The sequence below is a fragment of the Bison bison genome, unplaced genomic scaffold, assembly GCF_000754665.1.
Source record: "Bison bison bison isolate TAMUID 2011002044 unplaced genomic scaffold, Bison_UMD1.0 scf7180017864183, whole genome shotgun sequence".
NCBI lineage: Eukaryota > Metazoa > Chordata > Mammalia > Artiodactyla > Bovidae > Bison > Bison bison.
The window spans coordinates 661,257-679,323 of record NW_011494755.1 but is presented as its reverse complement, the minus strand read 5'-3'; the positions used below and the strand labels follow the sequence as shown (position 1 = coordinate 679,323).

Sequence of the window (18,067 nt, the reverse complement as noted above, 5' to 3'; positions counted from 1 at the left end):
TTTTTTATATTTTTTTTTATCTGTTACTCTTGTTTTGAGGTTGGCAAATTATGGTCCATATGACAAATCTGGTCATGCCCATTCATTCATGTATTGTCTATAGCTGCTAGCAATACAACATCGCAACATTAGAGCCCAGTGGTTGCGACAAGAGTATAAGGCTGTGATAAATTTATGTGTCTCTTCACAGAAATCATTTACTGAGCTTGCTCAAACTTTGAGGGGAAACTACAGGCTGTACCTCTAACACTAAGATGACGTTTGATACAACAGGCGGCCATGGTTGCAGGAATCCTCAGAGACACACAATTGGATAATATAGGAGATTGAATTTTCAGCTGGTGGAGAAAAACAAAAACTTTTTTTGGTATAATTTGTTTTCTGTTGACTGATATGGTAAGACAAGCCTGTCATTATTAGCTAACTTTAAAAAGCTTAAGATCAGAGTGAAGTCTAGGAGAAAAAGAGGCATGAAATCAAAACAGATCTGTTAAAGGTGTTCAATGGTTCTTTTCTATACTTTTCACAGATCTTCAAGGGACAGGAACAGGACTGAGCCCCAAAAGAAAAAAGCTGAAGAAGCTATTTGGCCTATCCCCATAAAGTTGCAGCAGGAGATTACACAGAGATTTAGGACCAATATTCTAGGCTGTAACTGAGTAATTTCTGTGCATACACATTTGAGAATTCAGCCATCTGTCTTCAGACATGACTAATAATCTTAGAGGTTCACCAGACAAAATTGAGTGTATACATGCATGCACACCCCCCCCAACAAAGATATATGACAGCCAAGTTCTCTATTTAAGTATAAAATTCAAATGCAAGTATATATTTTATGAATATCCGTAGTAATAAGGAAATCTCCTAGACTTAAACAGTCTCCTAAATAAAAATTTGCTAAGGAACACATATTTTAAGAACAACTGCATACATGCTAATAGCCTACACAGAGAAAGTAGATTCTAGTTTTATCTAGGATAGACTTCCAGAGCTACACAAGGTTCATTACAATGGGGAGAGGTCCACTTTTTATGGGGGAAAGATGGAAGATAACATAGTGTCTATAAACACCTGAAATTTTTTGACCAGACAGGAGAAAGACAGCTCAAATTAAGACAGTGGAATGCTAATAAATCCAAAAGATGACCATGGGATCCCATGTGGATTATTCAAAAGGGAAAAAAGAATCTTATCGGGTAACAGGTAGAGAAGAATACAGCCCTATCATAGACAGGAAATAAGTTGAATATTGAAAATCCAATCAGGTTAAGAAGGAAACAAAAATAAAACCAGTTTATAAAATACTCTGGTGTTGTGAAGGAAGTACACTTAAAGCCATAAGGAAGTATGGAATGCTGATAATAATACCTATCTCATTAGGTTACTGTTGAGAATTAAATAGGAAAATTAATATAAGAATAGTGTCTGACATATATAATAAGCACTCAGTAAATTTACTTGGTTCGGGAGAACTTTGGAGACTGAAGAAAAATCAGTTTAAAATATAAATTTGTACTCGAATTAAATCCAGGAATCATGGCGAAACCAAGAGACAGAATCTCAGATCTAGTGTTAAATCCAAATGTTGTACAAGCATTTTTTAAATGACAGAAATACTACAGGGAGATGGAACACTGAAAATAAGTTGTAGAGCAGGAAAAATAATCCAAATGAAAAAGATTCTGCCATTATCAAAAATAAAGTTCCTGCAAAATTAAAAAGAGAAAAAGTGGAAAAGTGCCCAGTTTATCCTAGAGGCCCAGGCTTACTAAAGTGCCAAACAACACAGTATCTATGAAAGCTTTTGACTAGCAGTCTTTTGTTATGGTAGGAAAACTTTACAGAAGAAGCTAAGGATTATGCTAACGGAGACAAATCTATGCAGCCAAAGAAGTAGAAATAACAGTAAGGAACCTTGAAATCTGCTGAAGTTGTCATAGAACAAAACCAAAATGGTTATTTGGGATTTTGTTGAATATGAATCCTGGAAATACTGACTTCCCAATTAACCAGTTCTAATTCCTAAAGAGCAACAAAAGGTAATTTTAACTTAAGTTCTAATTTAGGAAAAGAGAATTCCAGTTTTCCTACCTTTTGACTATTATGATCTTAGGCTAATTTCAACTTTCTAAGCTTTAGTTTCTTCATTTATAAAATAGAGATAATAATCATCAAAATTATGGAATTATTTTAAGATAATTCATGTAAAATAAGAGCAAATGGTCTGTTAATAAATTATTATACTTACATAAAAATAATTTTATAATTATAAATCTAACATTATAAAAATGATGTGCTAAAAAACCTAAGAATGTATAATACTTATGAATTCTGAAACACAATAACTTGTAAGTGGAATACAATCTTGCTATGGAAATATTCTTAGCACTAATGTTTGACAGAGGTTACAACTGAAGGGGTCCTTTGGAGAAGCATTCCAACAATTCGCACTTTTGCAATGTGAAACAATGCTTCCAGTTTTAAGCAGAGGATGAGTAAGAGTATGGCAGATATTTGGAAGAAACCTTAGAATACTGTCCAATATTAGAACCTATGATCTCATGAGAAAGAGGGCAAATACTGTCCCCTTTAAAGGTAACCCAGAATTAGCAAGTGATGGAGAGAAATCTACAAAGTTAACTTCATGTAGTATAAGAACCAAACAAGCAGACGATGAGACCATAATGGCAGTAGCAGCAGTTAAGTCCAAAAGGACAAATGCTTTAAAAAGTCTACAAGGTTTTAAGGTATGAGCATGTGCCTCATTCAAACACAAAGCTGTTGCTTCAAATTTATCTTAGAGTACAACGCTATTAACATGATGTCATCTTCCATCTTTGCCTCATACAGAATAAACGATAATATTTTGGGGTTCAAATACCTTTTGCCAAGCAATATTTATGGCTTGGTTTTTCTTCTGGTCAAGGTCTTCTATAGTTGCCAGGATTTTGGATTTGTCGTTTTCCACAATTCTCTTCTTCTTCATCAAGTCATTATACTAGTAAGATAAAAAGCAGACTTAATTGAGAAAACCAAAAAATTTGTATTTTAGGATTCAGTCAAGAATAAAGAGATTTTACTATTTTTATATGCAATACATACAACTCCTTCTTACCAAAAAGATACACTACATTGAGTTACAACGTAAGCCACTGAGGAAAGTAAACACATCTATATGTAAAATTCAATTACTACAGCTGAGAATTTATAGCACAAACTCTTGAAACATTTTAACTCCACTTATAGTCCCTTATCTACCCAGTAGCCAAGGCAAAAAAAGGAGTATTTGTCATGTAAACTCAAAAGTAGCCTTGCATGCAAGGTTAGTCTTAGCAGTGACATAAAGGTTTTAATCTTTTTAACTCTTCACCACGATGTATAAAGTCCTACATAATTTGGCTCCTGTTTATCTCTGAACTTTTGGTGACACACTCCTCCCCAGGCTCCAGCCATATGGTCTTATTTTCAGTTTCCTGAACATAAGCTCACCATAGCCCTGTGGCCCCTGCACTGTTCTTCCTCTACTTCAGACATTAACTGGCACTTCAAGTTTCCACTCCAACATCTCATTCTCAGAGTGGCCTTCTCTGGTTAATGAAGAAATTTATTGAAAAAAAAATTTGGGAGACTACAGAGGGATAATCAAATCATGAGGAGCAGCAGAACTTTCTAAAAACCCTTTTAACTTATTTCTCCTCACAGCCTCGCATTTCAAGGTGGCTTCATATTCTCCCTGAAAAACTCCAGCCAGTCTTGCTAGTTTCCTTGCTGCCCCTCTCCTTTGCGGAGAAAAGGTTTTAGGAGCTTGGCCACACTTTTATCCTGTTCCTTGCATAATTCCATATATTTTCTTACATGGGGTGACCCAAAATACAATAACAAAAAAACAAAAGGTGAACCACTGATCAACAATACAGGCCCTTCCTCTCTGATATGGAGATGGGAGTTGGTAAAATTAGAAAAAAAAAAACAACAAAAAACTAGCTCAAGTTATTATTATATAATAAAAGCAAACAAGTATAAGGAAACAAATTTCACGATGTTAAGCAGCTCAAATTCAGACAAAATATTTCCCTTCCACGAAGGTGCCATATATTGCAAAGATTTAATGGAGAAACGAAAACCAGCAGGAATATTTAACAGAAAGATTACAGTATGTGCGTTATTAATCTGTTTAGTATCTAACATAATATAGATTCTTTGTAGATACTAATGTCAGTAAGAGCTTTAAGAAACCCATTACCAAAAAATTTGTTAAAAGTGATGGAGCTCATAGGTACTCACTTTTACAGCACTCTCATTAACTGTTATGCAAATTCAGTTTTACAGAATTAAAGAAGATACAGGGCAAAATATAAAATTACTCAGATTGCTATTTCCTGTGGGGCCATAAAGAATAGAACTGCTTTCCCCTTTGGGTTTTTCTAGTGACATGCAGACTGTAAAAGGTTAGGGAGATGGATAACACCATCAAGTAACTGAGAGCATTAAAACAGAGAAGATGCTGCCGGATTTACAGATTAGTAAAACAGTGTTAATGTATATAACAATTTTAGTCGTTTACTTATGTAATGGTTCTTGCAATACACTGGAATCAAAGGAAGACACTGGTTAGAACAGACAGGTATTCCCTCACTTTTCCAAAGTTCATTTTATATCACTACTTTTGCAAGAAAAGGTAAAAAGCACAAATAATGTTCAGCATGTGTTCTGCAGTGAGCCGTTTCTTACAGAAGCAGCACACACCCTAAGCAGTGAGAGTGGCACCATCAGGCTCCTCCTGGGAACAACACTGAGCATCTCAGCAGCAAGCCTCCTCCGAGAGCTCTGAACTGTGTCTGTGAGCATCTGTGCTTTATCTCAGTTTGCTCTGTGCATCTGTTAGCAAGATGGGCCCTATGGTAATTGCTTCTTTGCTTTATACCATTTCGGCATAGGAAGGGTTTCAAAGGAATGCCCTACTTTTTGGATAGTGGGGAAATCCTGTAGTCTTCTTCAAAGCCTTTCAAAAAGACAAGTGAAAGAAATGATAAAAATGTGAGGAGTTAACAAGATCGAAAGTGTTTTTATTTAAACCAAAAATAAGAAAGGGGCTGAAGACGTTCACAGCAAAAGGAAAGGCCAGTGGAAAAGTCATTTAAGCACAACAGAACATGTAACTGATGAAACAAAAAGAAAGAAAGAAGAAAAGAAATAACTAAAAAAGAAGAAAAGGAAAACACAAAACAAAGTTTCGAAAGCATAAAACAAAGATTTTAAATCTAAAATTTAAGTCTAAATTATTAGGCTGACTCTAATAATTGTCTCAGGGGTCATATCTGCTGGAGACAGGAATGGCAACCCACTCCAGTATTCTTGCCTGGAGAATCCCAAGGACAGAGGAGCCTAGCGGGCTACAGTCCATGGGCCGCAGACTGAGCACACACACACCAGGGGTCATAAAAACCCATCAAGGCTACTCATGTTTTAAAGTGGCCATAGTCATAGCAAAGTGACTTACACGCTCTTCAGCTTCAGTCAGTACATTCATGGCTCTCATGTTGACATTTCTTCCTAGTTTCTCCTTCATTTCTTGCAACTTCTGAAGTCTCTCACCAGCTTCTTTTGGATTGTTAGCTTTGAAATCATAGGTGCTATTGGGTTGCCCAAAGAGGTGTTTTTCTACAGTAATCCAGTCATAGTCTTTCAACATTTTGGATACCTAGCCACAAGATGATAATAGAATGATATCATTGCTCACAAACCTATATTTAAAAATTAGTTTCTTAAATATTTACTAATTTTTACAAACATTTTTGGGAAAAATCTCACAATGACTCATTTGAAAAAAAATGAGACTCATTGTTGATTGTGAACCTATAAGTATGAATATTTTTATCTAGAGGATAGGCTAAAAAAAATAGAAACAGAAAAAGATATTACTTAAGCATCAAAATAAATGTGAACTCAAGAGAAATAGTTAAGAAGTATGTGTGTGTGTGTGTGTGTGTGTAAACATTGCCATTATAATGAGATGAGGCTCCAGATTTTACCAAATTCAATGTATTACTTCAAAAAAACAACTTGTGAAAGTTTAGTCTTATATGAATATTTAAGTCATAGATACTGTAAAATCATGAAAGCCTAATTGTGACTGGTACCTAATAATTCTTGAAATTATAATCTAAGTAAAACATTACCTTAAATATTGACTCCATCCCCTCGCTACCCTCTTTGACAAGGCACAGTCAAATACTCATATAATATAACCATTAAGGATTTTTAATTATAGTGCTTAAGGAAGACTTTCTTCTACTCTAACTGTTTAAGATTGGTATTGACTGCTGAAAGCTAATCCCTGTCAATCATCCTTATTAATTCCATGAGTACAATCACACCACCAGACTCCAAAGTAATATGGTCATTTCTAGTCTATCTTTTTTTCCTGCCCATCTGTGAGCTCCATGAACACATTCTGTGGCATGTTGCTCATTCTTGCATCTTTAGTGCCTGGTATAAGTATACAATAAATATTTGATAAACTATGTATTTTAAAGAATACTTGACTTTTTAGCAGTTCTGCTTGCAAGTCACTCTTTCTACCCTCTTCACTTAACTGTAAATAGAATCCCCTAGCAACCACCAATACTAGTATTTTCAATTGTGTTTAAAAAAAAAACCTATTAACAGTAATATTAGCATTGGTAATAGTTCAGTGAATTCACTAATACTAGGCTACTAGGCAAATGGGAAATCAATACTAATAAAATATTAGGATATTATCATGTGGTCATTAAAAAAAGGCTTTTTAAACAAAGTAATGAACCTGAACAGGCACTCATGGCTCTTGCAGAAAAGGGTGGAAGACTGTTTTGTATGTTCTCATCTTTTTGAAATTAAATCTCTTGTACTTTTATGATGCTAAAGAAGATTTAAAAGGCTCCAAACTGTTACAGACCAGTAAGAAAACAAGATGAGTGAATTATTAAAACCACATAAATGAAGCCTCCTTAACTAAGCAACGAATTCCTGCAGAACTATGTATTTTCTTTAAAGTACTTAGGTTACTGAGATACATGAAAGAAATTTTAATTAAGAATGACCAAAAAACTGTGGGATAACTTCCAAGACACTACTAGGCAAAACGTCAGATTTCAAATGAGACTTCAAACACTGACTATACTCATCCTCATAAGGATATCCTAAACCAACTAAGTCCTTACTTCAGAAGTTCCTTGTGTATATTTCTCTGTGAGTTCCCTAAATTCAATTTACAATTAGGTAAAGAATATATATTACTACTATTAATACATTAGTAATTAGTTCTATGAACAACTGGGGATTAAAAAAAGTCATTTCCATGGGAGACCACTCAAACATATTGGAGATGAGAATAAAGCCCCTGAAATTAAATATAAAAATAAAACATTTTTGCCATTTGGTGAGTGCTGAGAAGCAGTCATAGTTGTATGCCTCAAAATTGTTACACAGTAGTTCTGCCATTTACAGTAAGTTCTTCACTGAGCATTTTACCAGAACATTTCAAAAACCCAGAGGCAAAAATGTGATTAAGAATAAAAATGAACAATACAAACATGCCTTTGCAGCAGCATCTTCAGCTTCCCGCTTATGTTTGCTGATGTTATGGTCCAGTTCCTTAATTTTAAGCTGAGATTCATTGTTTTGCTCCTTGTGTTGTGCTATTTCTGCATATTTAGCTTTAATTATGTTGTCTTGGGCTGTTATCACTTCTTTTTGCTTGCTTACCTCTTCTTGAGCTTTATTTACTAACTCCTGAAATGAAGAATTACAAGACAACATACAGCAAGGTAAGACAGAGACATTTTTTCGTTTACTGAAAGATCATCCAACAGACTTCTAGACAAGATGGCAATGTGTCATCTAACCTTCTACACTTTATATCTCCATGAACATGACTAACACATTTACAAATAAAACTTGTATTACCACTAGGAAAAAAGGGATGAGATGCATTGTTCATGCTGGAAGCAACAAAGTCCCTGTGACACAGTATAATTGGGATCACCTAGGTGCAGAGTCGGACATGACTGAAGCGACTTAGCAGCAGCAGCAGCAGGTGGAGGAGGGGTTACTGGGATTTGCCCTGTAAGGTCTCTCTCAAAAGAGTGGGATTCTGGTGGTGGTTACAAAATAATATGACAGACACCCCAAATGCCATTTATTATGAAGGCAAAGAAAGGGGGTGGAAGTAAGGTAAGCTGGCATTGGTTCCTTTCCCTTCTATAGAAGTAAGCCATAAGGCCTCTGACAGTGCAACAAAAGGTCAGAGTGTTTGGTTCTAGCACAGGGGTTAAAACAGAGATATGGAAGAGGAAGAGAAACCTTTTTGAAGAAACAGATCTGTGGCACAAAGAAAAACTTCTCACTCTTTTACTACCATCGGTTTCCCTCTCAAGTGAAAATTACAGCTGGGATTTAGTCTACCAACTCTCACCTCTTCCCCCTCAAAGTTCTTTGCTAGATCTTGAAGGTCTTTCTGGTAAAGATATGGTCACAAACTCACATAAACATCTGAAAAAAAGAACCTAGCTCAACTCAGATTTAGGTAGGGGAAAACAAAGAGTAGAACAACTTGCTAAAAGACTCTGAGGAAGAACAGGTATCTTGAAGTGATGACCAGCATCAGTAAAAATTTAGGAATTCTTTAAGGCATACTCATTAGAAAACAAGATAACTTTGAGCAATAAACAACACCTGACATTATGGTTAAGTTATTGAACATGACATAAGTAATTTCTTTATGTTTGTGTCATAAAAGGTCCTTTGCAGGAGGAAGTTAAACCACAGCATTCATCTAAAAAATCCAAAACAAAAACGCATGACAAAAACATGTTTATGAAGAAGATTCTCTCACACCTAAAGATTGAAGATGCTGTGTCACAGGTATAATTATTTCAATCTACAATGGTTAAGAGAAAAACAAGGATATCTATCACTTCAGATTGAGCCAAAGTTTTTAGTTTTGTTTGAACATAATTAATTTGAAGGCAATTTATCTTCTTGGCTCCCTAAGAGGGCAAATAGAAACAATTTAAAATATAGAGACTAAAAGAACAACGTTTACAAACTTAGAGATACATTTTATAGTTTTCCATAGAGAAATAGATATTCTCTTTATAGAAATATGTATATGCTTTGGTTTTATCATTATTTAAATCAAGGAAGAAGGGGCTTATTTTACCTCCACATTTCTCTTTAAAAATATGACATCTATTTTTTAAAAAAAAATTCCATAAGATGATGTCCATGAAAGATGGTAAAAGATACGGAGGAATGATAAGGCAAGTAAGAAGGCAAAAAAGAAACTGTAGAAAAGGTAATCAGCAATACAAAACACAAAGCTGAAAAGCATTTTGAACCCTGATCTTCAAAAATATAGTTAAAAAATTGTTCTGCTATTGATTTGATAATGTGTTAAAAATTAAAAAAAACCCTTGAGTTTAACCACAAATAGAATGAAGAGAAAAAAGAACTACTTTCTAAAACAATGCACACTACAACAATTAAAACAATCATGTCAAGGAAAAAATGTAACAGGAAATGTAAAAGTAGAGGACAAAAGGCAAAAACACACTTTACTATATTGTAGCTAAATGGATGGAACTCCCGTTAGAAGCTGTTACATTTTAGTTAACATGACCTACAAAAAGTATATACAGAACAGAAAACTTACAAAAAAAAAAAAAGTTGTATCAAAAACCAAAGGTGGTTAGACTTTGTAGGGCATAGTGACAGTAGGTACTACGACTATATATTTCAAAGTTGCTAAGACAGCACATCTTAAAAAGTTCTCATCGCAAGAAAAAAATCTGTAATCATATATGGTTACCAGACTTATTGGGGTGATCATTTCACAATATATTAAAATGTGAACCATTACATTGTACACCTGAAACTAATATAAATGTTATGCCAATTATATCGGAGTTTTAAAAACTAGGAGTAGAAATAATGAAACAGAATTCGAGGTCAAAATCAAAAAATGGGTCAAAAAGGTATCCAATATTCATGAGGGAGCATTTCTAATATTTGTAGGAAACAGAAATATCTTCACAACATGAAACCCTCGCACCCCAAATCCACCCTTTACTGCCTGCTTCTGAGATGGGAACAACTCTCCCTTGCCGAGTTTAACAGTATGAAGCCTCATCAGTAAAGGATGCTGTAGGGACACTGGAGAAGGAAGGGGCTTTACTTCTTGCTTCTGATGTGCTTTTCTCAAAGGCAAGGTTGTCACTTACATGGCATAACCAGCAGCAGTCCTTTCAGCCTGTCCCCAGGCTGGGCACCTCCCTGTGGCCAGTCCCCCTGGCGTCCCCAAAAGCTGTTTTCCCAGATGTCCCGTGCAGCACTTTCCTCCGCATGGTTTCCCTACTACATCAAACCCCACCACCAGAGGGCCACAATCATGTGTTCTCCAACTACATGTAGTTCTCAGCCTTGCAGGTAGAATGGGGCTCTTTTCCAGATTTATTCCTTCTGGGGGTGCACTGCTTCAGCTTATAGGTAGTGACTGCTCCTTGTAGCTGCTGTTCATATATTCTTTAGAGTTTTCTCTAGCCCTTAGCAATCAATTGTACATCATCCCAAATTCCTGTTATAGTTAATTTTTATTTAAACTCTGCCAGGTCAAATTACTGGGTGTTTTCATTTTCTAGTGGACCTAGTGGACTAAAACAATTAGTGATATTATTTCAGGACTCTTTCTGATCGGTGATCATCGTTTTCCCTCTCATCATGACAAGGGTGAAGAGACTAAGACCTTTGAAGTCAAACATCTTTAAGCTACCATTTCAGAAGGAGATTTACATTTGTATTTCTCTAATGTGGTTAAATCACTCTTACCTCATTTTTAGCCACCTCAGAGGCCATCACTGCAATCTGACCCTCGTAGGATATGATAGCTTCCTTTACAGCTTCAAGCTGTTGTTCATAGGATGCATGCTCTCTCCTGAGCTCCTCCAGCTCCAGGGTGATAGCTTCAACTTCCTATAAAAAAACAGAGCATCTGGGCATTCAACATACCAACTACTGTGACTCAGACAGTAAAGCATCTGCCTACAATACAGGAGACCTGGGTTCAATTCCTGGGTCGGGAAGTTCCCCTGGAGAAGGAAATGGCAATCCACTCCAGTATTCTTGCCTGGAAAATCCCATGGATGGAGGAGCCTGGTAGGCTACAGTCCATGGAGTCGCAAAGAGTCGGATACGACTGAGCGACTTCACTTCAGCAAGTAAGGACCATGGCTTACTCAACTACTGAAAACATGTAAGCTGCTTCCAAAGAAGAAAGGGGAAAAGAAATTTATTTTTCTATATTAAAAAATGTACATACAATTTTTATGGGTTCAAAGAACTTTGCATAAACTATTTCATCCTTTTATTCCTATAGGGAAAAATAATACAGAATTCTATATAGCAGATAAATTAGGAGGTAAAATCCTTTTTTAAAACAATTATTTAATGACAAAAAAAATTAGTTTCTCTTCTTTCCCATTATAGCCTTTAGTTCTTTACAAAATGCTTTGTGTAAAGCTAAATATTTAATAGTAGAATCATAAGGTGGGTTTAAAAAGAACTGTGAAAGAAAGTTAGATTTAAGTGAAATTGTATGGAATAGCGACTGGGCACGTAGCCTTCTTTGTAAACAGTAAAACACAGGTTCAAATTCCAGCCTTGAAACTATCCATAATAGTCTACAATTGAATAACACTGCAAATTTAACATGCTTTGTCATCATTATTCTTTCACAGTGTCTGTTCAAACAGATGATCACCAAACAGAAATGTCAACAGTGAGTCTCTGATATGACACAGCTTGGCTTACATGATACAAGCTTTGGTCTACTCCTGAATGAAACATTATCAAAATCAAGCCTTTATCAAGCAATCTTATCTCTCACTTTTCGATTTACGACAAATATCGATGAAGGACAAATCAACCAATGGTGCTCTACCACCCTTCAGTTCTATGCTGATGTTAAAAGATTAATTCTATTAAAAAAAAATTACCTGTTGTTTTTCTTTCATTTTTTTGCTAGAAGCATCTGCTTTAGTTTTGGCACAATCTAGTTTTTTCTGTGCATCCTTCAGTTCTCTCTCTCTTTCAGCTTCAGCATTTTTCATTTTATTCTCCAACACCTCATATTTTTCTTCGGCTTTTTTCTGAATTTCTTTGGTGTTTTTTAAGGTCTCCTCACTTTCCTCTGCATCATAAAGCAGGCAAATTCAACTAAATGAGATCTTCCAACTAGTAACAGTTATAGGTAAGGGCTTACAAATTCAACTTTTAAGAGAAGAAAAGGTATAGAAAGTTGGAGGCAAGAGTTAAAAAAAAAAATTAACTGTTCTAACCTTATTCTAGAAATAGTATGTTGAAAACACAGGTCATATCTTAGAGCCATACTTGAATTATCTAAATTCTGTAAAGAAATTATTTCCAATCACATGAAATTGAATAACATAAACTTTACCTACAATTTAACTTATAAAAAGATCACAGACCATTTTATATACCATAAGCTTCTAAAACCAGAACTGAGCACAGAACTATGGTACTTTTATTTTAGTTATAAGAACACTTTTAATTAACCCCATAAAAAAGCTTAACTTAGTGTTCCTTGCTCACTTATTTTTATTCAAGGAAACTATTAAAGTAGAGAAATATTGTGAGAATATACATAGGACAAAGCATAGGAAACATATGACCTCTGAATTTATAAATTAAAAAATAAAGTAAGATAGAATGAGCATGTTATGGTCACAATCAACATACACTGTTAAGTGTTAGGACTAAGTACAAACATAACCTTGAAAGCCATGATTATGCAATTTCCTATACTAGTTTTCATTGTAGAATATCATTCTAGAAATCAAAAGAGAAACTAAAAAAAAAATACCCAACACAAAGATAAACAGAAATACAACAAACCAAATGTACATTAGATGTAGCAAAATCAGTTCTAGGAGTGAAGTTCATAGCAACAAATGCCTACCTAAAGAAACAAGAAAAATCTCAAACAACTTTACACCAAAAATCTGTTGTGTTTCTATATACTAAACAGTCCCATTTAGAACTGCATCAAAAAGAAGAAAAAACAAAACCCAAAGTTAGTAGAAGGAAGAAAATAATAAAGATCAGTGTGGAAATAAATGAAATTGAGGCCAAAAAGAAATAGAAAAAAAAAAAAAAATCCATGAAATTAAAATCTGGTTCTTTAAAACCAACAACCTTCCAGCTAGACCTAAGGGGAAAAAAAGACTCAAAATCAGAAAAAAAAGATACTACAACTGATACCACAGAAATATAAGGAATCATAAAAGGTTAACTATGAAAAATTTCACACCAACAAATCAGACAACCCATAAGAAATAAATCCCTAGAAAAAGACAACCTATCAAGATTAAATCATGATTAGTAATTAGTAATACAGAAACTTAATAAGGAATCAAAAACCTCCCAACAAACAAAAGTCCAGTTGAATTAAACCAAACATTTAAAGAATTAATACCAATCTTTCCTTTTCAAATTCTTCCAAAAAGCAAACAAAAAGAAAATTCTTCCAAATGCGTTTTGTGAAGCCATCATCATCCTGATATTAAAATCAGACAAGGACACCACAAGCAAAAAAAATCACAGGCTATCATCCCTGATGAACATAAATGCAAAAATCCTCAACAAAACATCAGCAAACCGAATTCAATAATACACCATGACTAGGTGGGATTTACTCCAGGGATACAATGATGGTTTAACAATCTGCCAATTAGTGAATATGATACACTATATTAACAAATTCAGGATAAAAGTCATGGTCATCTAAACAGCAGAAAAAGCACTTGAGAAAATCCAACATTTATGATAAAAACACAGTAAAGTGAGTATAGAGAGAATAAGGCTATACACATAACAAGCTCACAGCTAACATCATGCTGCAGCTGCTGCTGCTGCTAAGTTTCTTCAGTCGTGTCTAACTCTGTGCGACCCCACAGATGGCAGCCCACCAGACTCCCCTGTCCCTGGGATTCGCCAGGCAAGAACACTGGAGTGGGTTGCCATTTCCTTCTCCAATGCATGAAAGTGAAAAGTGAAAGTGAAGTTGCTCAGTCGTGTCCAACTCTTAGCAACCCCATGGACTGCAGCCCACCAGGCTCCTCCGTCCATGGGATTTTCCAGGCAAGAGTACTGGAGTGGGTTGCCATTGCCTTCTCCAGCTAACATCATACTCAATGGTAAAAAGCTGAAAGCATTTCCTCTAAGACCAAAAAAAGATAAGGATGCCCACACCACTTTTATTCAACACACTGTTGGAAGTGCTACAGCAACAGGGCAAGGAAAAGAAGGGCATCCAAACAGGAAAGAAAGAAGTAAAACTCTCACTATTTGTAGATGGCATAAACAGAAAACCCTATCATAAATAGAAAACTGTAAAGACTCCATCAAAAGATGTTAGAAATAATAAGCAAAGTCAACAAAGCTGCAGAATACAAAATCAATTACAAAAATCTGTTGTTTCTATACAGAAAACAATCCCATTCACAATTGTATCAAAAAGAAAATACCTAAGAATAAATTTAACCAAGGAGGTGAAAGATATGTACACTGAAAACTATGAAACACTGATGAAAGAAACTGAAGACAGAAACAAATGGAAAAATATTCTCTGTTCACAGATTGGAAGGATAGTTAAAATGTCCATATTACCCAATGCAAGCTACAGATTCAAGTCAGATCCTATCAAAATTTCAATGTCATATTTCATAGGAATAGAAAGAACAATCGGAAAATTTGTATGGAACCACAAAAGACCCTGAACAGTCAAAGCAATCTTGAAAAAGAACAACAAAACTGGAGGCACCATACTCCCTGATTTCAAACTATATTACAAAGCTAGAGTAATTAAAGCAGTAGAGTTAGTGGCACTCTACTGAAAACAGACACAAGGATCAATGGAACTACTGAATAAAAGAACCCCAAAACAAAGCCCATGCATACATGATCAATTAATTTATGACAAAGGAGTCAAGAATATATTATGCGGAAAAGACAGTCTCTTCAGTAAATGTTGCAAGGAAGCTGGACAGTCAGAAAAGAATGAAACCAGACCACTTTCTAACACCACATAAAAAAATTAAGTCAAAATGGATTAAAGACTTGAAGGTAAAACCTGAAATCATGAAACTCCTAGAAGAAAACAGGTAGTAAGCTCCATAACATAGGTTTTGATGATTTTTTGAATTTGACACCAAAAGCAAAGGTAACAAAAGCAAAAATGAACAAGGGGGACTACATCAAACCAAAAAGCTTCTGCACACCAAAACAAATCAACAAACCAAAAGGCAACCTAGTGAATAGGAGAAAACATTTGTAAATCATCTATCTGATAAGGGGTTAATATCTAAACCATATTAAGAACTCATATGATTCAACAGGAAAGAAAACCAATCAAATCAAAAAATAGAGGACCTGAATACACATTTTCCACAGAAGATGTACAAACGGCCGAGAGGTAAATGAAAAGATACTCAACATTAATCATAAGGGAAATTCAAATCAAAACCACAAACAGCGATCACCTCAACTGTTATACTGGCTATCAAAAGACAGGTGGTGTTCACTGCTTCATTATTTACAACACCCAAGACATGGAAACAACCTGAGTCCACTAAGGGATGAATAGGTAAAGAAACTGTGGCATAAATACACCACGGCATACTATTCAACCATAAAAAAAGAAGGAAATCCTACCATTTGCAATAACATGGATGGACCTTGAGGGCATTACATGAAGTGAAATAAGTCAAAGAAAGATAAATACCATATGATCTCACTTATATGTTGAATCTTAAATATCTTAGGTCACAGATACAAAGAAAAGATTGGTGGTTGCTAGAGGCAGTGGGTGGGAAAGGTGAATGAAATGAATACATTTTAAATTTTATAAAAGAAGAGAAAAAAAAAGAATAAAAATATTAGTGGGGTAAAATAGGTCTGTGAATAGTCCTAAGGAATAAGAGAAATTTAAAACTACCACATACAATTAAATTCTGATTAAAGGTGTTAAGATAGGTTCCTAAAATTAGGGACAGAGATAGTTATACACATATAACAAAAATACTATAAACATAAACAAAACCAAAAGACAAGCATATAACAAGGTATTTATAATGTGGTACATGAGAACAATAAAAACAAGCTATGAGCAACCCAATAAAAAAGCACAAATTAACAGAAAATTATTACATATAATTAAAATATACAATAAACATGAGAGCTTCAAATACCTAAAGGATGGTTATCAGTTGAAACAGATTAGAACAAAATCTTACCAATGATTTTTTTAAGAGCATCTAATTCTTCCTGTTGCTTGTGATACGAGCTTTGCTGAAGCTTGGTTTGTAATAAATCTACCTCCTCAGCTTTCATCTCCCACTGCTGTTTTAGGTGGCGATACCTTAAGGAAGAGAAGTTTATAATAAATGATAATTTTTCTGATGTTTGAGACATGCATTTAAACAAGCTCTTACCTAAAACAAACTCATACAACATAATGTAAGATGCCACTGGTTACAAGACTCATTTTGATGACTTTCACACTTCTGAAGCATCAATGTAAACTCAAGTTTGACTTGGTTACTGAAGGTAAATACTCTAAATGACCAAGACCAATAGTTAACTATCCACAGAAATATTCTTAATTTTAGAAAATATTAATAATCTCTGAATAAATAAGTTATCTTAAAAATAATCCTTCTCACTGATCCTTATCTAAAAGAAAAACTCCATAATAGCCCCCATCACAAAAATAGAATATATAACAATTATATAAAATTTCAAAAATTTGGTTAGCTCAATCCCCAGTTTCAAATGTTTTAAAAAATAACATCATTCCCTCCATTTTGTAAGGAGACTGGTGGTTTAAAATGACACAGTACTAAACTTAAACATTCACCAAGCACTTTTTTTTGCAGATCCTGTAATTGTCCCCCAGTTCTGGCAGCTTCAAATTAAGGCTTTGGAAGGTATTTTGCTAATTCAGCTGCAGTGAAATTTTAAATTATAGTAAATTCAAAGGTTGCTTGTAACTAGAAAATCACAAGGTTTGAGGGCAAAAAACAAGCAACTTATAAATACTCCCTTGAGTATTCTTGTCTGAGACTGCTTGACAGCAATTAAAAAGACAGGATTTTAACTCAGTCATTTTTCAACTCATTTAAAAATGTAAAGAAATTTTTTAAAAAAGGCAACATATTTTCCTGATATGGTCTATGAAAGAATGGCTTTAGGTGACCCTTCCACTTTCATTTTTCAAAATCTACTTTTCTTCCTGGACCTCAGGGCCACAATTAGTTTACAAAACAACTCTGCAGAATAAACGACCTAGTACTGCTCAACAAACTTAACAGTTCCAAGCCAAATGTGACTACAACTGAGTCTGTAATTCATTCCCTTGACAGAGCTTCCACATTTCAGAAACATCTTTTTGTCTCTTTCTCAGAGAAAGTTCTTTCATTTTATGATTAATGTCATATGTCAATGAAGGTAAAAGGCAGGCTTTACATGTATATAATGTTTGAAAGTGGGCATTTTGATACAATTTACATCGTGGAATGGCCACTGTGACTTAGTGTAAATAATCTTTTCCACATATATACTGTGTCCCAAAAAAGTCTTGGTACTATTCTAAGCTTTGATAATTTCAGAAGATAAATGCCAAAAGTTTACCCCTCAAAAAAAATTTAAGTTTTTATCTTTTATTTTCTCTTACCTTTATTCAGTATTGTGAATTCTAAATAAATTGTTTAATTTTATCTCATCTGCCACTTGCCATCTTCAGAGGGATTAAAAAAAAATTACAATTAAACTCTCAAATACTGTACTTTGTTAAGTTTGTGGCATTTATACTCCTGAAGTTTTTAAAGCACGTAAGGACTCTTCTAGATAACCACATAGTGAGTCCACTCAACATCGTTCAGGTGTTTATTCAAGTCATCTTCTCAGTAAGGCTTTCCCTGCCCACCCCATATAAACTTTCAACACTTCT

General features: G+C 34.6%; 1 protein-coding gene across 4 annotated transcripts in view; it reads right to left on the bottom strand.

The window, feature by feature from the left end:
* SMC2 (structural maintenance of chromosomes 2) overlaps positions 1–18,067 on the bottom strand; it is a 51,217-nt gene that overhangs the window by 6,521 nt on the left and 26,629 nt on the right. For all 4 annotated transcript variants that reach the window (XM_010843524.1, XM_010843523.1, XM_010843522.1 and 1 more), the window contains exons 17-22: positions 16,353–16,477; positions 12,036–12,229; positions 10,870–11,013; positions 7,582–7,776; positions 5,504–5,704; positions 2,885–3,001 (exon numbers count right to left, since the gene is read on the bottom strand). In XM_010843524.1, coding sequence (XP_010841826.1) covers positions 2,885–3,001; positions 5,504–5,704; positions 7,582–7,776; positions 10,870–11,013; positions 12,036–12,229; positions 16,353–16,477 — 976 coding nt within the window. The remainder of the gene's footprint in view (positions 1–2,884; positions 3,002–5,503; positions 5,705–7,581; positions 7,777–10,869; positions 11,014–12,035; positions 12,230–16,352; positions 16,478–18,067) is intronic.